Source organism: Mytilus edulis, chromosome 5, assembly GCF_963676685.1.
Source record: "Mytilus edulis chromosome 5, xbMytEdul2.2, whole genome shotgun sequence".
Taxonomy (NCBI): Eukaryota; Metazoa; Mollusca; class Bivalvia; order Mytilida; family Mytilidae; genus Mytilus; species Mytilus edulis.
Genome location: NC_092348.1, coordinates 32,435,229 through 32,460,608, shown reverse-complemented (window position 1 = coordinate 32,460,608; position 25,380 = coordinate 32,435,229). Strand labels below are relative to the sequence as shown.

General features: G+C 32.2%; 1 protein-coding gene across 1 annotated transcript; it reads left to right on the top strand.

The window, feature by feature from the left end:
- Positions 1–3,955: 3,955 nt before the first annotated feature.
- On the top strand, positions 3,956–18,213 carry LOC139523464 (perivitellin-2 67 kDa subunit-like). The gene is made up of 4 exons (XM_071317523.1): positions 3,956–4,224; positions 4,805–5,385; positions 7,143–7,302; positions 17,201–18,213. Exons 1-4 carry the CDS (start codon positions 4,000–4,002, stop codon positions 18,002–18,004), a joined length of 1,770 nt encoding a protein of 589 aa, XP_071173624.1. The 5' UTR covers positions 3,956–3,999; the 3' UTR covers positions 18,005–18,213.
- The last annotated feature ends 7,167 nt before the right edge of the window (positions 18,214–25,380 follow it).

Genomic DNA, 25,380 nt, shown 5'->3' with positions numbered 1-25,380 from the left:
ACAATTCAAATTAAAATAAACATACTTTTAAAAGAGTTCAAAATGGTTTTTTTTTTCATAAGTTGTGCATGACATACACAATAAATAATGTGTCTTATAATACTTAGAGGTGTTAGACTGTACTGTACATTGTGTGAAATGAAATATAACGCCTGTTAGGTGTAAGTAAACAGGTTGGCTTGTCAGTGATTACACCCCAGCTCCTTTGTTCTACCAGGGGTGATCCGACTCAGATCTTAGCAGGACCACCCTTTCCAGATCACCCCAGTAAATTAGCCTGCTTCTTTGTTTTGTATGCTTTCCCTTGTTTAGTAACATTTTGGCGGGAATGCCTTATCCACAATAAAACTAAGAATTATTTATTCGGAAAAGACGAACTATTAAAATTAATTGTTCTCTTGATAAAACTTTATTTAAATATGTACAATGAAAAATTCACCAGACAGTACCTGGTGTCACAAGCAGACAATTACATATAGTCAATTAAAACAACATAACTTCAATGTGTTTCATATCAACTATTTTACTGTATAAAATCAATACAATATTTCTGCATCATGGTTATCTATTACTTTGATAACGGGATTGTTCGATATAAAATATTTTTCAAATAAGAAATGTTCTTTTCTCTGATTTAAAGGATGAAAAAGTGAGAGACGTATTTTCCTAACAATGTTTTAAAATAGTCCACTAACTTGAGTTTCGCTTGTGGACTCAACAATACGAAATTTCTTCTTTTATAGATCTATACTAAACCTTGCTATACTCATAATAAAATTAGCGAAATAAAAATCAAAACCGTTACTTCTCTTCAAAAAACCCATAACGCATAAGCATCGCCTGGTTCATACATCAAATCAAGCGTAATAACAATGGTACTATCATCAACAGTATTCATAAAATTTATCAAAAAATCCTTGTTAACAAATATTTTTCCACAGACCAAAATAATCCGAATATGATAGTCTACTAAGGAATTTTAACATAAAGGCAAACATTTTGAGCATTATGTCTGGAAGAGGCAAGCCACCTTTAGATTTTTCTAAAATAATTATTTCATATGCCACATATTTAAAAGTTTTAAAGGTCCATAAAAAAATCAACAAATATTTTCTTATAAGCATAGACGAGGATATAAGTACATGTTCTTGTATGTTGCACCTAAAATAAAAACCTTCCGAAATCGACTGGTATACTTTTGCAGAGTGAGCGGAAGAAACTAATCGCTAGTAATTCTAAATACTTGGAAAATCAGTTATTTATTCAAATTCATATCAACGTGTTCTATATGCTTTGCCTGGAAACCTGATCCTATATTTTGTTCTTTTTGATATATATAAAATAATAATGTCACGTGATCGCGCAGACCTCGCATGTTGCATCGCCCTTACAATCCACTAATACATAACCCATTATCATGCAAACATGCAACGTGAATGTGATTGGTTATCAAATAATACAGAAATAATGCATGTAATGTTTAAGAAGAAATTAGTTCATCAAATAGATCGATTTTCACTTTTGACACGAATAGGTCGGGTTGACATTTCTGTCATCGGGGATAATATTGAGATAAATGGGATAAAACTGACCGTCAAAAAGGTCTAGAGAAGCACATCAGTAGAACCTTAACATTAATAAGTAATACTTACCAAAATTTCTCTAATTAATAAACTATATAACTGAAATTTCACAAAGATAACGGTACACAATTTTGATGATGGTGGTGATGCTGGTTAAATTGGCGCGAAATAATATTCTTACTCCTATTGCTTTACGTAAAAATAAATGTATAGAATTGAATTTGACTAAAGTTGAATAAAAAAAACGTGAATATGCAAAAGCCTTGTAATATATTAATGATAAAGTGTGTATAAATTTCCGTAAACGAATTTACCCGTATACTTCACTAAGAATTACATTTGAGCGCAAGGAGATCTTTAAATTATTTGTGAATCGCTTATTAACCCCGGTTGAACTCAGGGTCGTATTAACGGAATTTTTTGCGTTGCCTTTAAATCATTGAGGCCATCTATTTTTATTACGGGTTTCCACATCTTTAAATCGGAATTATAGAAAAAATGGAATGTTGTTAGCAGAATCAAAACAGAAATGATGAACACTGCAACATTTTCAGCAAAACATAAATAGGATGGAGGATCTGTGTATTCACATTATTTGTAAAACTCTCCTTATTCCTGTGAAGCGTGTGCTTTACATCGAGGCTTTCTATGCTTATCATCGACGCCACAGTACTTCAACCAATCAGACAACGTTTATTTGGGGCATTCGACCTATTTTAACTCAGATTTTGGAATTTTTTAATCGAAATTATAGAAAAATGGAATGTTGTTAGTACATATAAAATAGAAAAAGATGAATACTATTAGCTAAAGCAAGTTTGGATGGGGTTCTGTGTATTTACATTGTTTGTACAACTCTCCTTACTGATGCCATATTTTGGAATTTCCGTGACCTAAATGGTTCGCGAAAATTAATATTTTTATATAGAGTATAGTAATAAAGGCACCTGTCGAGCACTTATGACATAGAATCACAGATTATTTTGTATATCATCATCATATTTCTTAACGAGTATACTAGATTCAAATAATTCAAACAAGTCAAACAAGTCAAACAAGTCACGATTACAGTTTGAAACATGACAAAACAAATCTTATTTATATAGCTGTTTTAAATTCTGTACAGTATCAATTCAAACAAGAAAGTGTTTCTGTATCGTGTATGACGCTGTTTTGTATCATCTAACCCGAAGTATATTTACAGATATTTAAGAGAGTGTAGGACGGATTTAAAAAGTAAGTCCATTGAGCAAGTATTCAGTAAGCCGACTAGAAGTATGTGCATACCGGTATTTCCCTAATTATGTGGCAATTTAACCATTTCCTGACCCTATGTAGAAAAAGATAATCCACGCGTGGTTGCTGATGTAGATGATTGGATGAGTTTACGGGTCACTATAATATAGAGTCACTGACTAATAATAATTTCCATACCCATCTTTATTGTACGTTTTTTCATAGTATGTCTGTTATCCCACTTGATATCGAGTTTCAATTATTGAAAGATTCGAGTCCTTAAAACCCATTAATCCTCGCCACTACATTTTTATGGCTAAAGACAAATTCGTGATTGTCTAATGTCATATCTAAACGTTCTTTAATTTGGTGTTGAAGGTAGATACATGTATTTCAGTCTGATTTTATCTTTCATCTTTTGACACCGTGGAATTTAATTATTTAGAGCACGACAACAAACGCAGTAAATCTGCAGAGAGCCATTGTGGTTTCAATTATAAAATTTAAATGTTGATTTTCGCTTATTGCAAAATCAATTCATTTTTTTAACACTGGACTCTGACCCCTCTACCGTATATGCCTTCTCTAAATACTATGTTGTATATTATGCCCGCTTATTCCGTACTTGTAATATTTCATTTACATTTAAAAAGTAAATTGTGACATTGTTGTTTGGTTTTTGTACGAAAATTGATATGTTTGAAAGAGATCAATCATTTTCGGAATCAAAAGCCAAAAAGGGGGGAGGGAGTGTGTATTATTTATAGTTAATAAAATAGATCAACGTTCAAGGTCAGTGTTTCTGAAAAATAGAGCCATTCTCTGATTATTACTTGACTTTCACGGGCACACAGAAAAGACTATCAAAGATTTGTCATCATTGAATCATTCATCACCAAATTACCGAAAGGAAGCATACATGTAGTTTCACTTTGCAATGCAAATACTAGTATCAAAACTGTATCGGTTTTTTTTTTATTAAGTAAACATACATGTAGCTTTTGTCATGCCAAACAATAATGGATTATCTATTTTTATGCATTTATTATAGGATTAATTGAATTGCGTGCTAACACCATATATAATACATATAATGTCAAGTCAACAAACATATCAATTTTCATAGCAATAAACGACAGCTTGAATTAGAAAGTGGAGAGCTGTCATCAAGCAAGCAGCGATGGTATTCCTTCAAGAAAAAATAGTTTTCTTTTGTTTAATTCTTCCCTGCATTTTGTCGTTGACGCCATGCACCAACATTCCACCATTTCTAAGTCGACTACGGGACGGTGTAGATGTCACCAAACTTGACCTTCAGCCATTGAATTTGGTCGGAAATGATGGATTCAGATACCCCGTTTTTGATTTTACTTGTGAATTCAAAGTTACCAAGAGATTAAACGGGGTAAGTACAATAGTCACACTATTAAGGCACATCAAATGGCAAAGTAATCACATAATCATTAATCATTATTTGAAACAAGATAGTCAAATAATCAAACATACAGTCCTAGATTACCAAATAATCAAATAATCAGAAAATATTTGGTCTGGTAATCAAATAATTCCCATAAAAAAACGGCCCAGTAATCACAAAATCAAAAATTCCACTAGGAGGCTCGTTTCTTTTTTTCCAGTGGCACTCATTAACATTACTTTTAAATGATAAAAAAATTAAATAAGTATTATCTTGAGTTTTGTTACTTTACAAATTGGAAAATTGCGGAATTTGCCGTACATTAAGAAGCAGGTGCATCTGTGTCATGACGCATTTATCTTTTATTTTATATTCATTAATCTGAAATCCGAGCCTTTCGTCCCTTTAAGAAGGTAGAACCCGGATAAATAAAAAACCAGGAATTTGGTCCAAAAACTCATCATGACAAATTCCTGTCACAAAGTATATTATTGTTACCACCACTCAAAAGGATATCATTATTTTTCTAAGTAAGTAAATTTCATCAACTTATTTCTATGTGTTTTAGATACTGTATAACATACCAGATCAGGTGTGGAGCATAGTAAATATTCCAAGCGGTTTGTTGGACACACAGTTCGAGCTGCATAAAAACAGTCACAGTTTCAAGAAGTCCATGTCTAGAAAAATTGATGTAGATCTTTTCGGTGGAGTTTTTTCAGCAAGTTCGTCATTTATGAAAATGCAGAGTTATCTAAACAGAATGTCCAAATATATTGAAGAAATAAATGCGCACACATCTGGTTATAAAGTAAACATGATGCCAGACTGGGCTTTGAACTATGGACGGGTTGCTAAAATGTATATTGATAGATTTTTAACACCAAAGTTAGATAAAAATTCCCTTTCAAAGTATATGAAATTCATAAAAATGTTTGGAACGCATTACTTCAACCAAGGAAAATTTGGAGGAATATTACGACTCCTTTTAGCAACCGATACGAAATATTTTGAGAAAAATACTGAAGTCAAAGCTGAAAAAGAAGCAAAGGGATTATTTAAAAAACTACTGGGATTTGGGGTCAAATCCTCTACAAGCACAAAGACAGAGGATACAAGTTTCATGAACTATACTAGAAAATATGTTAGGTAAGATCTTGTTTTGCAATACATATTTCTGTTTTATGTACAAATGGCATTTTGTCTTTGACTGCACAAGAAAGTTTTGGCAATATTTACAATACAAATTAAATGCTTTCAATATTTATTAGGAACAAAACGGTTGACGGATATATAATAACACGAAGCGCTCTATTTTTAAGTAACATTTACCAGGAACGATAAAAAAAAAAAAAAAAAGAACACCCCAAAACATATCAAACATAGAAAAGTCAAAGTTATTTCAGGCCAATTTAAGAAAAAAAATAGCTGTATATCATGTCAATACTGAATCACTGAGTATTAAACTGATGCCTTGGGCTCGGGGACTAATCAGTAGTGTTATTTATCAATTGTTTCTAAAGCTGAGCGACTTGTGAGTTTTAAATGTCCTCTAGGTATGTTTCTTCTTATTAGCTCATCTGTACCAAAGGGCCAGTTGAGCTTTTCTCATCACCGGTCGTCCATCGTCGGTCGTCGTCTGTTAACTTTTTCAAATAATCTTCTCCGTTTGAAACTACAGAACGAAATTTAACCAAACGTGTCCATACTCATCATTGAAGTATATAATAGTTTATAAAATGTGTTCAATGAACTCGGCTGCCAACAAAGATGGCTTATATGGCAAAAAAATAGAAAATAGGATAAAATGCAAGTTCCATTCTCTATTTTGAATTTATTATTTTGAAAACTGTTATAAAAACGTTGAGCTATACTAATTGTCCGTATACGTCTAAATTATCAAATGACTTCTAAGTTATTGCCCTTAAATAACGAATTTTACCATTTTTCCCAAGATTTGCCTTTTTTATATCTTGAAAACTATAAGGTAGAAGGAAACTTCATATTACAAAAATAATCAGCAATATAAGTTCTATGAATAAGGCTAACATGGTCGAAATCGTTGGTCGACTCCTTTTAAGAGTAATTGCCCTTTGATTTATCATTTTTTGCGGTTTTGCATTGTATTTTAACTTATTATAGATATACAGAAACATTCATAAGAAAAATTAATCAGGAAGACAAGATCTACAATAAGACAATATGGAAGAATTAATAGAGTTGTTGCCTATTATGACGATTTTTACCATTTTATGTTTGCGTTTCTTCCTTTATGATAATAATTATCATAATAAATAAATAGACACTTAAAAAAAAACATCAAGGCAAGATCTACTAACAAAGGGAAGATCTACTAACAACTGTCAAGTCAAATTTGCTAATATAATTAAAGATAAAAAAAAATAATTGCTAATATATAGTAACAACATGTACGTAGTAGACCGTCAGTCTTTATAGGAGTCTGGAGTGATAGTCCGTAAATTATGATTATGTTTACTAACTTTTGTGTTCGAGCAAAAACTTAAGAAAAAATAGAGAAACTAAACATACCAAAATGATCAGCAATACAAGATCAACAAACCAGAGAAGTTTTTTTTGTGAATTATATTCTCGCCTACAACGTTGTAGAGTGCCCTTGTTGGATATCTAGATAGAACAAGGTGAGCGACACATGCTCTCTAGAGCATCTATATTTAAAATACGGAGAACTTAGATAACTCTGTGGTAACTATTTTAAAGTCTTAACTGGATCGTCTAAGGTGAACAACATTGTAACCAAACATTAAAGCTGAATGATAAGTGAGAGGACATCATGTATTAAATGGCACGTGATGTTATTTAGTGGTTATGTTTCGTGTCGCTCCTATATAAAGTTCCTGTATAAAGTATTTTTTGATTTTTTTAAGGTACTACGGAGGACAGACAAATTTGCTTGATAGCGAAGGGATTAAAGGCTGGCAACCTACAGTATTGAATGACCCTTGGCTATATGGTGGAGGATTGTCGGAAATTTCTGGAATGATAAGTGATGAAAGCAAAAGAAAGTCTATGAAAAGAGCCGTTCAGGTATAATTTTAGTATACAGCTTGACAATTTATGCTTTCTCAAAAAAACAAAAACCTGAAATTTGCTATCGTCGCCGTTCGGATTGTTTATCCTTATGAATCATTTTAAAATGGTAGCTTAAGTTTTGTCAAAGGAAGGGCCATGAAAACACTGCCAGTTAAGTCCAGTTTAACTGTTGCAGAAATTAAGGTTCTTGTGTTATTTTCCTCAAGCTTAGTCAAAAAGAGTAAACAAGACAGCAACGAAAAAACACATTTAGTCATAAGACAAACTTACTAGTGTAAAGCTAGCCATCCAAAACAGCCAGCGTTAATGTTCATTAGGCCAGCAACTTTCATAAAATTGATGTTTTGATATTGCACCTTCTTTTATGATTAAAAATTCACTTAAATCGAGGAAGGGTATATTTTTATTAATTTCTCTTTAAGAAACAAGGCACATGTAATCATTAATTGGGGGCAATTTATTGTCGACTCTACGGTATGGCTTTTCTCATTGTTGAACGTAAAAGTGGATTTAAGTAAGAGATTTGAACTTTGGTGGATAGTTGTCGCATTGGCAATCAAACCACATCTCCTTATTTTTATACACAAAAAACCTTTCAGAAAGATTGGTTTTTCATGATGAGATATTTATTGTAAAATACTGTTTTATATTTTGTATTTAGAATTTGACATGTCCATTATATTTCATCAAAACTGCTTGAGACATTTCTTATTTCTTGTCTAACAGTGTTAACAAAATCTATAGAACTGTATTGGTTTTTTTGCGTATTTTATTCTTTTGGACTTTTTTTCTATATTTCAAACTGTTCCCTTTGTTCTGAAGGTAATGAATCAATATTTTCCTCAATCATTACAAGCAGCTGTAGTGTAATTTTGATTTCGTCTTTTCCTAATGTAGATATTGGAATTTTTGATATTTTTATTGCGAACCCTATTGTAGTTTTCCATAGATTCACCTGCAAGTTACCTGTCCATTTAAACTTTTGGCAGTTCTATTGTCCCATCTAACAAATACAACAGGTATTGTTCTCTGTATAGTTTATTCACTCAGACCTTTAAATTTCTTCTAGGAGAAATATATCACTCATTGATTAATCTACCTGAGTAAATATTGAACTGTCAATGAAGAAAAAATACTTATACCAATACTAAGTAAGGACTCACAAAACTGCATGTGGTGTTGTATTTATTCGATACCTGGAGTAACTCGTTTTTAATGTGTTCAATATTACATTTGTAATACTGATTCAAAAATTAAAAGTTGATTTCTGATCAAATATTCAATATTTTTGTGTGTTTGATAAATTTTTATAAAAAATTGAATATTATTATTTTTAAATTAAGGTCTTCATAAACATAAGTCTATAAATGAACAACAACAAAAACATGTAAATTCATTGGAAAATACTAAAAAATGTGTCTGAAATAAACTTTTTAGTATTAAACCAGATTTTATATTGAACAGATTGAAAATATATTAATGATAATATTGAATAAATACAATATTGCATACAGTTTATGTGAGTTATAAGAAGTATTTCAATAAAAAAGAAGAAAATTTTTTGGTCAGGTAAATTAATCAATGAGTGATATATTTCTCCTAGAAGAAATTTAAAGGTCCCAGTGAATAAACTACACAGAGAACAATACCTGTTGTATTTGTTAGATGGGACAATAGGACTTACAAAAGTTTAAATGGACAGGTAACTTGCAGGTGAATCTATGGAAAACTAAGATAGGGTTCGCAATAACAGACTCGGTTATTTGCCAATCTTAACAAAATCTTTCATGATGCTATCCATGTTGATGTGTTACAAGGATATGAACTTTGATATGTTTTGCGTAAATTGCAATGTTGGATCTAATCCTATTATATTTCTCTTATTTAATGGTTATTTTTTTCTCCCGTTTAGTATTTAATGAATGTCTATTATTTATTTTGAATTTATTGAACCATAAAATTAATTTTTGACTCTTCACATTGAATAATCCGCGAAGCAGATTATGCAAAATGTGAAGAGTCAAACATTAATTTTATGGTTCAATAAATTCAAAATTAATTATTGCCATGCATTCATTATAAAAAATTTCTAACAAAAATAAGGTCCAAAAAACTTTTTGTATTATTTATATTAACAATAACAACGTACACACGTGTTGGCGTATGAATGCACAACGTCAGAGTGGGCGTGTCGCCATAAAAATTGACAACATTGAAAATAAAACTAATACTTTTAACCAATCAGAAGACAGTAAATACACCAACTTTATTTATATACATATATGCTGTTTTCTCGTCTACTTGTTTTACACTAGAAGTCATTTTTTGGTCCCTTTACAGTACTGATAAAAAATTAAAACATCCAGTGCGTGCAGATATATCTGCCTCTGTCGTTACATACATATTGCTGGACAGCCTGCAACGTCACTACAAAAACATGCTTGAAATTAAGAAGTGTGTTTAAGTGCTATGTTCTTTGTGTTTTCGAAGCAGTACACAGGCACAATGCATAACAATGGACAAAACCTGTTCAACTATTTTTACAAGGCGAAAAAGAAAGTCGAACCATTAAGCCAGTAAGCAATATTTTTTAATCTGAGCCTGGAAATGGGAGATCATCTTATATATTTTATATTAAACACATTCGCTGAACAAGAACATTTTTTTTCGAGAGTGCCAGACACTATATTAGGCAGTGTTCACACCAAATGCCATGTACGGTAAACATGTTTACAATTAGTTTAATGTAATGTACACTGCATGATTTCACATAAATTTGTTCACATCTATACACATTGTTTAACTACCTGTACATAAGGTTTGTTCACAATTCAACTGTATGTCATTTGAATGTTCATTACATAGAACCGAATGCAAACTTTTCGGACAGCTTTTCTAGCAGTTAGGGAACGACCATTTGACGTAAACAAAAGGGGGTGGGGGTCCTTGAAAAATATTCTGATCAACAATTTGATAAATAAAAATATTTTGGTCAAACGGATGAATGTTTTTTTTTATTCTGAATCCAGATTTTGCCCATCCATTATAGTGTTAAATATTGAAAAAATAATATTCGATTTCTAGCGTCGAAAAAAACTGAATAAAAACGTTCTCGCAAAGAAAAAAAAAGACCAGTGGCAAATATTTCAGTAATCTGTGTACGTCCAGTCGATTTGGACAGACCTTTCCAAATGAATTATGTTATCGGCATTGATGATAATTTGAATCTTGATCAGGGGTTAACAAAGCTACCCAAAGTCTTTTTTATAACAAATAAATATATCAAATTTAGACAAACATTTCTGTGAAGAACTTTTTTTTCTAAATAACTGTAACTTTATGAATATTAATTTTATTAAAAAAAACGTTTCTTCCTTAAATATATACATGGTTGAGATCTCAAAAACATGTTTAACCCCGCCGCAATTTTGCGCCTGTCCCAAGTCAGTAGTCTCTGGCCTTTGTTAGTCTTGTATGATTTTTAATTTTAGTTTCTTGTGTATAATTCGGAGTTTAGTATGACGTCCATTATCACTGAACTAGTATACATATTTGTTAAGGGCACAGATGAAGGACGCCTCCGGGTGCGGGAGTTTCTCGCTACATTGAAGACACATTGGTGGCCTTCGGCTGTTGTCTGCTCTATGGTCGGGTTGTTGTCGCTTTGACACATTCCCCATTTCCTTCCTCAATTTTATGGTAAAATTCATGTTCTAAATACTTTTTTTTTGTGTACACTTAATCCACACAAGGCCTACATTGACTATCGACTGCATGTACACTGGTATTAAAGAGATAATAGAAACTGCAATTACGATTATCCCAATATGGCGACGGTAGATATAGGTAAAATCTTTACACTCATTTTTCTTAAATGTAGCATGCTTTTGTCAATAGTTACTCAGCTGCAAGGTTTATCTATACCATTACATCATATTTGAATCGTAACGGTGCACTGGAATCGTCTGAGCGCTTTGAAAATTGCCGTTGAAAAATTCGGTATGATAATCGTAACTCTATGGTATTTTTCTTCTTTGATAATCGTAATTTTCTTTATCGGATAATAGTAACTGAAACATAATAAATGTGTCTTTCAGCATTTCAATGGTATTTTGTGTGTTAAAAATGCAAATGTCAAGTTTAACGATGACATAAACGCATATAAAAATAAATGAAGAAACTTACAGGTTAATATCTAGGACAAATTTACTTATATATATATATATATATATACAGTCATGGGACTAAAGTGAGTTCCCAGTAAAAAAAAGTTCTATCATTTCAACTTGTATATCTATTTATAACTGACAACAATATGCATAACCTTTTAGTTTAAACATATTTTACTTGCAAAAGTAGCAAAAGGGATTGGACACAAGTTATAACAACATTAGAGACGTCCTCTCCCAATATAAATATAAACACAAAGTACATTAGATAATGGCGAAAAAAAACCACAACATAGTAGTAATGCATGTAATACATACTTCAAACAAAAATTAGAAATAAAAAGAAAAAAGAAAAAAAAAATACAATATAATATAATAAGGAATAATAATGAAACAACTAGACTGAAGTGAAAGGTTGTAAAGTAGAAATTTAGAATGTTAATTGACTGCTTTAAATCTTTGTGTTATTCTGATATAAGATTGTACGGACTCAAAATGTCTTTGTTTTGCTGAAAAGAAAGGTAACCGTCACCAGCTAAAAGAAGCTCAATGGATATAGCATAACTTTCTAATTTTGAAAACAGTATTTCTCTGGCTTCGTTGTGAAGAGCGCACTGTAAAAAATAGTGTATACTATCCTCAACAGGGTGGCCACAGCTGCATGCGGGACTGGGTTTAATATTAACACGATGTAAATCTGAATTTAAAGAACTGCACATATTTCTCCAACGTGTATGAATGATATTAATTTTCTATCCCCACAACTAAAATAGGAAGGTGGCTGTATCAATTTGGACTTCATCTTTCGTTTAAAAATATTTATGTTTTGGACGTACGTATGTCGGGGGAAGGCTATTCCATTCAAAAGTAGTGGATGGGAAAAAGGATTTTCTAGTTATGTCTAGTCTATAACCGGGTACTACATAATTATTACTGTTTCGCAAATCGTAGTTAGATACTTGACCAACAAGCGGGGGCATTAAATCACAGAGATAATCAAGGGCAGTCTCATTATGTATAGAATAGAACATATTGAGCATTCTGGATTTTCTTCTGTTCACAAGCAATTGCCAGCCAGTTTCAAAATATATAGCTTCCCGACTAGCAAACACGGGCAACCCAGTTACTAACCTCCCTGCTTCTAACTGAACATGTTCTAAATTGTCGGCTTCTTGTTGAGTACAACCATCTTATAACTCACATGCATATTCCATAACGGGTCTTATAAAAGTTAAATATATACGAGCAAGATAATTTCTATTCAATACATATTTCAATTTTTTAAGAACATTTAATCTCGTGCTTGCACACTTTAAAATATTTTCTATATGTGTATGGAATTTATCATTGGAATCAAAAGTAATCCCTAAGTGTTTATGACAGGAGACAAATTCTACTAATTGGTTTTGAAATTCTATTTCAATATCATCTGGGGAAGTATGGCAGGAGAATATCATAGCCTTTGTCTTATTAGGGTTAAAGTTAATAAGCCAATCTTTAGACCATACTGAAATTTGTTCTAAATCGCTGTTTAAGACATCCTCTATAGTGTAAGGGTTATTGCTGGAATAAGAAAGAGATGTATCATCAGCAAACAATCGAGTTAGACTTGTCAAATTATCAGCTATGTCATTTACATAAATAAGAAATAGTAGGGGACATAATACCGAGCCTTGCGGAACTCCTGCATTAGTATTATCAAAAGGCGAATAGGCATTTGAAACGAAAACGCTTTGTTTTCTATTTGAAATATAACTTTCAAACCATTTATACAGATTTCCATCAATACCAAACCTTTTAGTTTTATTAAAAGGCCACTATGCCATACCCTATCAAAAGCTTTCGAGGTATCACATAATATAAGAGATGTTATACAGCGATCATCAAGTGACATGCATATCCTATAATAAATTTCTATTAGCTGGTGAACCTTTTGATATATACATGTACCTGTTAAAGATACGGAAAATGAAGCAGCTGTCGAGACAGCTATTGTGGTTGATATTTTGATTTTTTTCAAAGTTTCAATGTTGTGTGCGCGTTTAAGTCCGTTTTTGTTTGTTTTTTTTAGGGGGGAGGGGGAGGGGGGATTAGCTATGTCCCATATCCCAAAAGTGCAATCCTTTCAATTCATTGCTCAAAATGAAAGTCACGTATACCACATTTTCATAAGTCATATATATGTTTTGCCTCCAATATCACGTTTATATTAAAATTCTGCGCGAAATGTAGCGAAAAGTTTCCGTCAATAACTTTATAACTGCATTATCGGATTTAACAGTTGATACCTTTATTGGTAGATATGAGTGTTCATATTTCCCTTTTCCTTATAATTCAATAAATATAGCCGTCCATTTTTCCTCTTTGATTCCCTTTTTTCTATTTTATACTGATAAAATATATGATTTTAAAAATTTACTTCAAATGTTTTGATCAAATACCCATGTATTTTAGGACGTTTCTTTAAACAGTGTGTATGGTAAAGGATCTAAAATAGTTACAGTTTATTGTTACTATTGTTTATTGTTACTTTTGTTTATTGTTACTTTTGTTAATAGTTACTTTTGTTTTTTGTTTTTTTTAGCCTTACCTATAGTCTTAATACGAAGCATTTGACGGACTGAAAAAAACACACACAAATATGTATATTGATAAATTACATCAGAAGGCATAACATGTACATCATCACAGTCGGAACTTGTTTAATTACAAAGATTTTTATAGATTTTACAACAAATATTTTGTGCTTCAGAAAAATACATGACAATTAGGTTAGGCTAATTTTTGTTTTCATTTAATAGAAAATAACTTATTGTATGGCAAGTATGCAAATACAAAAATGTTCCTTGTTTAGTACCTTCAATATTTGTCTCTACAATATCTTCCATGCATATGTATGCATCATACTTTTCATATACCGAGTATTTATGAATTTTTGAATTAGTTTGTTTTTAATATTGCGGAATATGCGTTATTTTATTCTCCACTTTGCAGTCATTCTTTGAATAAGTATTCCTTGTAAGACAATTTAAAGCCGCATCAACTTCAATTCTTCATTTTCGGGCTTTTGGCCAAACTATAAGAGAACACAAATCCATGTTTGTCAAAGAACTCCACGTTACTTAATTTCATAATACACAAAAAATCCCAACCTTTCTCTATTCTTATATAGCATTAACTGTTTAAAGGATGTCATAGTGTTATAATTCAAAATTAAATTTGTGTTGTTTATAGTTATTTTCTGAGATATCGAAATTTCAGTGACAGTCATGAAGTAGCTAAAATGCCAAAAAATATGGTATGATTAACAACGAGACAACTTTCTACAAGAGACCAACATGACTCAGATATTAACAAAAATAGGTCACCGTACGGCCTTCAACAATGAGCAAAGCCCATACGGCATAGACAGCTATAAAAGGCTCCGAAATGACAATGTAAAACACTTTAGACGAGAAAACTAACGGCATTATTTAAAAAAAAACCTAAATTTTATGATATACTAGTATGTAGATATAGGAAGATGTGGTGTGAGTGCCAATGAGACATGCAACTCTCTATCCAAATAACAATTTATAAAAAGGTAAACCATTATAGGTCAATGTACGGCCTTCAACACGGAGCCTTGGCTCACACCGAACAACAAGCTATAAAGGGCCCCAAAATTACTAGTGTAAAAAAACAATAGCATAACATCACAACATAGAAAAACACACGTTAAAATATCAATTGGCAGACTTAACTCAATCAAAAAACATAAATTAATACACATATGTAGCTGTTTTCCTAAGAACTGTTAATAATATATGCATAAAAAGAAATGTCATAAGATGTTGGAACGTTTCGTAAATAATTCATCGACATAACTTCATTATATGCTATTAGATATATGTTTTAAGTGTCAATATCAATAAAACACTTTCCAGTTACGATTATCTTTCCATTTTTAAATACCATAATTACGATTATCTTTTTTTCCGAGTTACGATTATCATCCCGAATTTTTCGACGGCAATTTTCAAAGCGCTTAGACTAATCCAGTGCACCTTTACGATTCAAATATGATGTACTGGTATAGATAAACCTTGCAGCTGAGTAACTATTGACAAAAGCATGCTACATTTAAGAAAAATGAGTGTAAAGATTTTACCTATATCTACCGTCGCCATATTGGGATAATCGTAATTGCAGTTACTATTATCTCTTTAATACCAGTGATGTAGAAAAAACATGATTTAAACTACATGTACACATTGAGTTTTATCAATGGGAACGCAATTGTGTTTAGTTTACGTGTGAATTACACTAACACAACACCGAGTTCAGGTCAATGTGAACACGGCCTTAGTTGACATGTTTCCACGAATTCCACGTGTTTTTAAGTGGTTAAAAACTGAAGTAGCCCACAATGCATTGTAGTTGATTGAGTCAATTGGTCAGTTTTTCAAGGACATGTTTGCCTTCTACATGTACTTGGGAAATTACTATGCAAATTTATTCTGACGTCAGCTGAAATCTAGAGTTCCGGACATGTTTAAAAAAAACCAGATCGACGATTCTAGAACACGGCATATGGCTGGGGAAACAACGATCCTTTTTGGATTTAATACGAATGTTCTTTCCAAGGTGTAACTCTTCAAATGATTGATGAATATTGAATGTTCATCCAACTATTATACGAAAACATTTTTTGAAAATAAATTGCCAAAATGTTGGAATTACGCTTAAGTAATTTCAGTCATGAAGTTTTAATAATTGTGTATTAATACTGTTTTTAAAGTTAAGATACTTAACAAAATCAAAATAAAGAGTTTTCAGAAATCAAAATTTTAACTTGGAAGTCGAAATTAAAATATTTCAAAAGTAGAAATTTCGAGATTTTTAAAAGTAAAAAGTAAGAGTTATGTTATGATGCTCTATAAGACATAAGATACTCATTAACACAGAAAAAAACTAAAAAGGGAAAGCATTAAAAATGTCATAAGACCATTAAAAGTCATGTCGCGAGGTGTCTTTAAGTTTACGACACAAGCACAGTTAATACATCGTTTGTGGTGTTGTACTGTCGTTTATTAATGTGATTTGTTCGTTGTTTTTCAATGATTTACATTTTATAATGTATTGTTATAATATTCATTTATTTATTTCTGTGTCCTGAATGTTCTTGTGGTTATTTGTACTGTATTCCTTCACGTAATGTTGTCATTTTAGTGGTATGTTTACCATTGCCATGTAAGCGGGAGGTTTAACTAGCTGAAAAAAAACAGGTTCAGCATCCTTTATTTCTTAAAATGTCATGTACCAAGCCAGGAATATTGTAGTTGTTATCATTGTCCGTTTCTATCTGTGTTGGCGTTTGTTTTTCTTGTTGAGTTGACGTCGATTGTACAAAAGATGCTCTTCATACATTAATAATATGTAGCTGACTATGCGGTATGGTATTGTTCATTGTTGAAACTCAGATGGTGACATATACTAGTTAACAACTTCATGTATGTCATAGGGTCTCTAGTGTAGGAATGTCTTATTGTCAATCATACCACATCTTCATTTTTCATAGTTCAAGAAACTTTTAACTCACTGACTTCGCAAAGTTATGTACAATTTCCATTTTTTTTAAAGATTTTTTTATATACTCTGTATTAACCTGTAAATGTTGACTATAGAAATGTATAAATAAGAGAGACAAACCAAACACACCTAATAAAAGTATTGTTTTTCAGATTTATACAGATTTAGCATACTTGAAAGAGCTGCTCCGTGAAATTAGCGGTCGTTTTCGCCAAGGCAATTCAGATAAAATTGCAGGCGTCCTTTTTAAACATCAAATGCAAATAAAAAGATTGCTACAAAAGTCCATGCCAAATCATAGTGAGGTTGTCAAACTTGGTAGAATGATGTCATCTATGCCCGATTGGTTTCAAAATGCAAAATTTTGTTTTCAGTGGAACGCAGAGAAAGGTAAGAAGTATCAATGTGATTCTGGCAAAGAACCCCACCGATGTGCAAAGGTTAATCATATGACTGATGCGTACACTGACGGTACTGGTTATAGCAAAGGTGGGTGCAACATGCAGTGGGGTATCGTTGCAGTTGGATATGAAGATTGGTTTAAAAATGTTAAAATATGTTTTAAATGGAGAGCAAAAAACGAAAAATATGCACAGGACTGCGGGAAAGGAAAGGCAGGTTCATATTGTGCGAAAGTCAATTCGTTTACTTCTAATTATACTGATGATACCAATATGCTAACAAACATCTACGCAAATGGTTGTTATATGCAGTGGATGTTATCGGTTCCACCAAATGCACCCCTTTGGATCCAAACGTCGAAAATGTGCATGTGGTACTCTGCGAAGCGCGTTGCAACTAACAGAAGCTATAACGGAGGCGATGGATGTTATTTTAGCGGCCATAAGCGGGTGCCTATATGTGCGTATGCTAACCAATATACGAATGAATACCTGGATAACACCACCGGTTATTCTCTATATTGTCAATTACAATGGGGAATCATTGTAAACTGAATGATATAAATAAACAAAGATCAAATGAAATTTTTGAATTTTGATATTGCCTTCATATGAAATGTCGATAAATACACGTTGGAAAATTTAATCTAAAAGTCATACCTTTGTATTAGGTAGAGAATAACATTCAAATAATTATAATAATGTATAGTATATAGTATAAACAATTTTATTTTTGGTTAATCTTAATAAATTTTATGAAAGAATATTTCCGTAAGTTTGAATTAACTCAGTGGACCAGTAAGTTATTAACCATTTTCTTTATAGACAATCATGGTGAAACTGTTGTAAGAAACTTTATAAAAAGGATGCCGAGATAAATCAGCAGAATTAATTATATACAGTTGCATTGATCTAAACATAAAATTCAAATGTAAAAGAAAGCATAATACACATAAATTATTCGGTGATCACCAGTAAAAGCCATCAAAAAAATATTTAAAATTATATAATTATTCAATCTTTAAAACAGTTAATTTTATACCAAACCTTTTGGCGTTATTAAAGCTTTTTAATTTAGAATCTGTGATATTAGGTTGAATACCGGTTTGACATTCACAGATTTTATTTTAAAAGAGTGGCGAAAAATACCTGAGGGACAGTCAAACTCATAGATCAAAAATAAAATGAGAACGGCATGGCTAAAAATGAAAAAAGACTAACAGACAAATAAAAGTTCACATGACCAAACATAGAAAACTCAAGACTAAGACACACGAACTCCACCAAAACCCGGGGGTGATCTCAGGTGCTCCGGCAGAGTAACCAGATCCTGCTCCACATGTGACACCCGTAGTGTTGTATAAACTGAATGTACGGTGCAAATGCGCAGAACTAACAATTTTTGAATTGTAAAACAAAGATGTGCAATATTATGTTACGTTGAAAGCAAAAGTATCTGATACATCATCTCGCTTCAGATTCTAACATTTTTATATATCAAGGCTACAGGTTGACTTTATAACATCGAAAATTCACAGTACTAAAAAATAAAATATATGGGTCAAGTGAAATACCTTTCTAATGAATCACAAAAACAGAGTATGTGTGTTCAAAAAGCAACTTTTTACTAAAAGTACTTGACGACAGACTTTTCAGTTGGATCTTAAAAATGCATATCTTCGAAAACACTTCATTTTTTTTGTGTGATATCTAGGATTTATAGTCTTCAACCACTGACAATTTTTAGTCTGCCCTTCTACGAAATATCGAATTCGAATTTTTTTCTAAATGTTTATGAATTTTCGAAAATTCCACCGGACAACCGTACCGATCAGACAATAGTTTTAAGTTGACTGAATGCAGACAAGTATATTAACTGATGTTCATTAGCTGGTAGATACATTTGTCTTAAAAGTACAACTGGCATATACATGTAAGGATCATACTGGTGCTATGTGGATAAATTAATCGGTTTTTAAGAGCTAAATTGGCAGCGCGTCATCCCTACAATGGCGTCCATTTTTACGATTGTAAAAATGAACTAGCGTAATTGGGGAGATAATTTTGACGAAGTAAAATCCTGACTAAACACTGAGGTTGTGAGTTCGAACCCATCTCGTGCCAGTGCACTCGACTCCAATTCAATTGACATGGGTTGACAGTTTTCCTATCGCAGGTCGGTGGTTTTCTCTGGGCACTCCGGTCTCCTCCACCAATAAAAAATTGCCACCACGAAATAGCCTGGATAGTGCATAAATTAAAAGTGGCGATAAAACACAAAAAGATCAAATCAAATCAAAACAACGCCTTTAAAACTTATATTATGATAGTTTGCAGTAGAAAATGTTAGCACAATGTGAACACGGTCTGAGAATTTCCAAAAAGGGCTTAGAGGAAGACTTGCAAAATAAGCAATATGCCTTTATTATAAACGGAAAATAACAAATATACTGAACTCCGTGAAATATTATGAATGGAAAGTGTCCAAGGAAATGGCAAAATCAAAAGCCAAAACACATCAAACGAATGGATAACAACTGTCATATTCGGGACTTTGGTACAGGCATTTTCCTAAGTAGGAAATGATAGATTGAACCTGGTTGTATAGCTAGCTAGACCTCTCACTTATATGACAATCGCATACAATTTCGTTATATTGACAACGATGTGTGAACAAAAAAAATCCAAGACTTAATAGGTAAAAATATCAAAATTAAAAAATATGTCAACAAAAATAACCAAAAAGAGATTTGTAACCCTGTTTACACAATAGCTAAAAACTGTATCCTAAAATGTCTTCTGAAAATTTATAATAAAGGTAATTAATTATATAGCCTTCCAAATATCGTTTCGATTTCTAACATCACTGAAGAGACATTAATTGTCGAAATTCGGATATGGTGTACTAGTTTTACCCCTTTGGTTTAAGTACTTTTAGTACACAATATTTTCTGCAAGTTTATTGTTTTCTGTTTGGTATTAAATTAATAATTAAGATTAATTTGTTACATCTAGTGGTTCGTTTATTTGACCATTGTTAATGGCAGTCAGCAGGTTTTAAGAACATCTGTTGTTTAACCTGCTATTTAAATGCGTTTGTTAAAATATACCTTTTCATTTGTTTGGTCTTTTGAAAAAATATTGTTTGTGCTGTATCTAGACCCCTTCACAAAGAAATTTGTTTCGCAAGCACACGAATAAAAATTACGGTTTTTATCCAACGCAATCATAGGTTTGAACTTTGTTTTCAACTTACACTTGCATATATAACATTCCTGTTAGTCGTATGCATTTTGTAAAAATACAATTTTCACTTTTTTGGTCTTTAGATAAATGTTGTTTCTGCAGTATTAATTGTATTTATACCCCTCTACCAAGGAATTTTTTTGCATGCACACGTATGCATTTTGTATTCAATGCAACCATATTTTTGAACGTTGTTTTCATTTTCAACTTGTTTATAAATTGTATACTTATTATTATATAAATTACCTAACAATGTAATTTAACACACTGTTCAGTATGTAAATGATAGAATGTAAAATATATTGATAATGCGATGAATTATAAATCTAATATTTCGGTAGACAATCTAGCTTTATCAAGCGTGCGCCTATATATCCAGGTGAAACCGGACGAAAATAAGAAATTTTTGCATTGTACATGAATTTCGCTGCCTTGTAAAGAATTCAAAATTTGTGTAAATATTATATTATTTATTTACAAATTTTCTTGTATCTCTTCTCGTCTTTTTCATTAAGACCATTACAATGTAGGTTATAAAGTGTGGAGCTGGTGGATCCATACGTTTTCTCTTCTCCATAGCGCCGTAATGACCCAATAGGTAAGATTATCAAAAGGATGTTTCAATGACCGAAGGACAGTTTTTTCGTTTTTTTCCCCCTGAACTATGTTTATTTAGCCGGATATTCAATGTGTCCATTATTTCTCCCACATACTGAATACCAATTTTGAAAGGTGTTACATGTTAATACACAAATTAAGTTCTCCGTTTTACAGTTGGAATTTGTGTAAATGGTATAACTTTGTTTGGTTAAGGAGCTGATGAAAGAGCTGCTTGTATTGAAAGCTTAACAACATAAGCAATTCCTTCTCCCACATTGTAGCAACCAGACGGTGTAGTAGATTGCTTTGTTTATACAGCTATCACTCATTTGTCACGGAAACTTTTATGTCCCCTGAAGTCAATGACTGGTGTTGAGGAAAACACCTTTTTTGTTTTAAATTCGATCCATTTCAAATGCTTTTGAACAATGGATGACACATTTTTTTTTAAATAGGATGGTAAGTGAGTACAATATATGTTCTGTTGACTCTTTTATTCTTATCCTATACTACAAAAGTTCTTGGTGACTAGTTCCTCTTGTTTTTTTGAAGGCTGTATCAATAATGTTGTTGTTGTATCCTCGAACAACAAGATGGAGATCCGTTACAATGGTTCCATTTCGGATGTTTATCGTCGTATCAAGGAAGATTATTTGCTACATTGATGTTTCGTGTGTATATTTAATTGAATGGTGGAAAGAGTTACAGAGTTCTAGAAATTCATTCACATGGTCTTATGAATTTGTCCATTTAAAATCAATATCGTTAATAAATCGAAACCATGATAATGACTGGTCTGGAACACTAGCCAAGAGGCATTTTTCAAGGTGGCCAGAAAATAGGTTGGCATATGACGTGGCCATTTTTGTGTCTATACTAGTGCTGACTATCTGAAGATAGTGTTTGACTTTGAAAAAAAAGAAGTGATTGTTCTCCAATACTAGTTTCAGAAGTGCAACAAGGCACTCAGTTGGAAGATTTTTGTCATTACGAGTGTTTTATACCTCTTCACACACTGCTATTCCTTCGTCTTGTAGAATAAAGAAGACGCTTTCATGGATGCGAGTATAGAATTTATTAGAGAAGGATTAAGACTTCACTTTCTTTAAATATTCGGTCGTATTCTGAATGCAATAACATACCTTTTCTATTCTTTACATCACTGAAAAGACTTAACATTAATTTTCGAAATCCGGTTGAGATGTACCAATTTTTGCTTGAGGTATACCTTCTTTTATGCGAGTTTAATGTTTTCTATATGGTATAAAATTAATAATTAAGATCCATTTTGTATCATCTAAAGATCCGTTTCATTGACAATCGCCATGACAGCGACCTGCTAGTCAAATGCATTTTGTGAAAATATACTTTTTCACTTTTTCGGTCTTTTGAAAAATATAATATCTTCTATTGGAGTATTTTATATGATTATAATTCGAATAAAGGATGAAAATTTATCAAAGCGACAACAACCAGATCAAATAGCAGGAAGAAAACCATCCCAAGGCCACCAATGTGTCTTCAATAGAGCGAGAAAATCCCGCATATACTTTGTTCTTACACCACTGTAACTGGTTAGTGGATGGTTGAGCGTTCATTAACATGTTTAATTATGTTCCTATCCCAAGTCAGGAGCCTGTAATTTAGGGATTGTTGTTGTTACTGTTTATGATATTTGGTTTTTTTTTGTTTTATTGTTTTGTATAGTATTTTCTTATTTTTTGCTGTTTCACCACAATCCCATATTAATTAATATTGGAGGGGTTAGCGCCATCTAACTAGTTAAACCTTGCCTTCTAATGTACGAGTCTCTCTGAATAAAGGAGCCTGCAGTTCAGTGGTTGTTTGCTCTTTGTTGAAAGCCGTTCAGTGACCTATAGTTGTTACTTTATGTGTCATTAAGTCTCTTGGAGAGAATGTTCTGATTGGCAATCATACCACATCTTCTTATTGTTCTACATACAGAATTAACGCGAAGTTCAAATTATTTGCTCTTGTTCCTTAACGTGGGACAGTCTCGTAAATGCCTGTCATTTGAACAAGTATACAACTCAGAGATGAGACAAATAAATTAAGAAAGAAAAAAACCAAAATTCAAAACAACTTTTATATCATCTGCAAACATTGTTTGTCTCCGTATACTTTCAGATTTCTGTTCTGATCGATACACCCCTTCAATGACGAGCTAAACTCCAAGTGAAAATGGAACGCTCGTAATGTTTTAATATTTTGATAAATTCTTTAACAATTTAGTTAGAAAGATTTGGTTTTACAAAGTAATTCCTGTACAGTATGTAAAACTAAATCCGTGTCCTTACAGAAAGTATGTTATTTCACATCAATGTTGGATTTCTAAGAATCACTATTGAATAGAGAGTTGTCTCATTGGCACTCATACCACATCTTCTTATATATATATATATTGATGACCAAAAACAGATACATGATATTGTTTTGTGCTGTTTCAACACTAACTAGTTAAACCTAGGCTTCGTGTTTAGCATCGTACCTTGACCCATAATGGATTAATCCGACGTAGTCGGTATAGTTTCGGTTTGTGCCCTTTGAACTTAAGGACGCTTAACTATGGCAACAGAATACGCATGCTCGAAAATATTTTCTGTGATTGGACAAAATGCTGTCATGGTGGGTGATTTGGTCGTGTTTGAAAAAACGTCTCGTTAATTATATCGTGATGGAAAGCAAGAGAAAAACTATAAATATTTCAACTAGATCTTACAAAGATTTATATTTTTATTAAAATAGTTGTTTCTCCAATAGCTCTTTGCATCCGTGACAGCTGTTTATTCGGGACAATTATATAATTTTTAATGTAAACTTTGTATTACGAACGTACATGACTTTTAGAACGCACCTACGCATGTGAGATTTCCGCGGGGTTTTGGTGAATTTTAACAGAAAGATACGAGGACCGAGAATATTGAACACAAACAGAGAAAACGTTATTTAAATGTATCTTTGTGCTTCTGACGGTTATCGAAATGATAGTTTTAAACATATACTCAAAAAATACGTCGGATATCTTTTTTAAAGATAGTTCTTGTTTTTATAAATTGAGACTTAGATGGAGAGTTGTCTCATTGGCACTCATACCACATCTTCCAATATCTTCACAACTATAAAACAATATCAATTAATTATATGAACTGCTGAACGTACGATGACAAAATTAGCTGTTCTCACCACAAATAAACGTGTTAAGACTAGATACCGTTTACTGATGATTTCGATTGGATGTCTCTATACAAGGATTTGTAAAGTAAGAATAAGATGTATTACTATTTATCATATACTTTATCATTGATATGATAGCTTTTGCATATGTGTAATGAGCGGAAGTACACAAGCCATAATTTCCCACCCGGGCTTATAAACAATATCAGGTGCATCTCGTGCACAAAACCCATAATAGTGCCTCTCGTGCAAGTTACTTCCGATGTTTCCGGTATCTAGGTTGAGTTCAATATCGTAGCGGCTACGTAGCGGCTATGTAGCTGCTATCAATATTTATGTAACAACTAGTATATAGCTACACGTTCAATAGTGAAAAGTCGTAGATACAAGAACAATCTGAGAAAAAGGTTGTGGCGGGAAAGTTTAACTCGATACATTTTTGTCATTCTTTGTAGTCGCTCGCAGTAAACTCCATTATCTGTCTATTCTTGCCTAAAATTGTGCAACTGATTACTATAACCTTTTTTGTGTAAGTAAACATGTTTTCGCCAACTGAACCGAGTTCAAATAAGTACTGTTGAGCGTGTGGATGTTATCTGAAACGGCTGATACTAAATCTGTTGGATGTGTACTGATTGATATATTAGTGTGGTATCTGGGATTTCTTTAAGATCGATATTTTTTGTTAAGGTTTTTGCTGTGTCGACTTGATGAGTAAACCTTTTCCGATAATATTTGGAGTTCGTTCTTTTTATTTTGTGATGTTACATCCCTGGAAAACATTGTTATCCTTGTTGCATTCTATGGGTGTTTATCCCACGTCAAGAGTTTGTTCTTTTTATTTTGTGATGTTACATCCCTGGAAAACATTGTTATCCTTGCTGCATTCT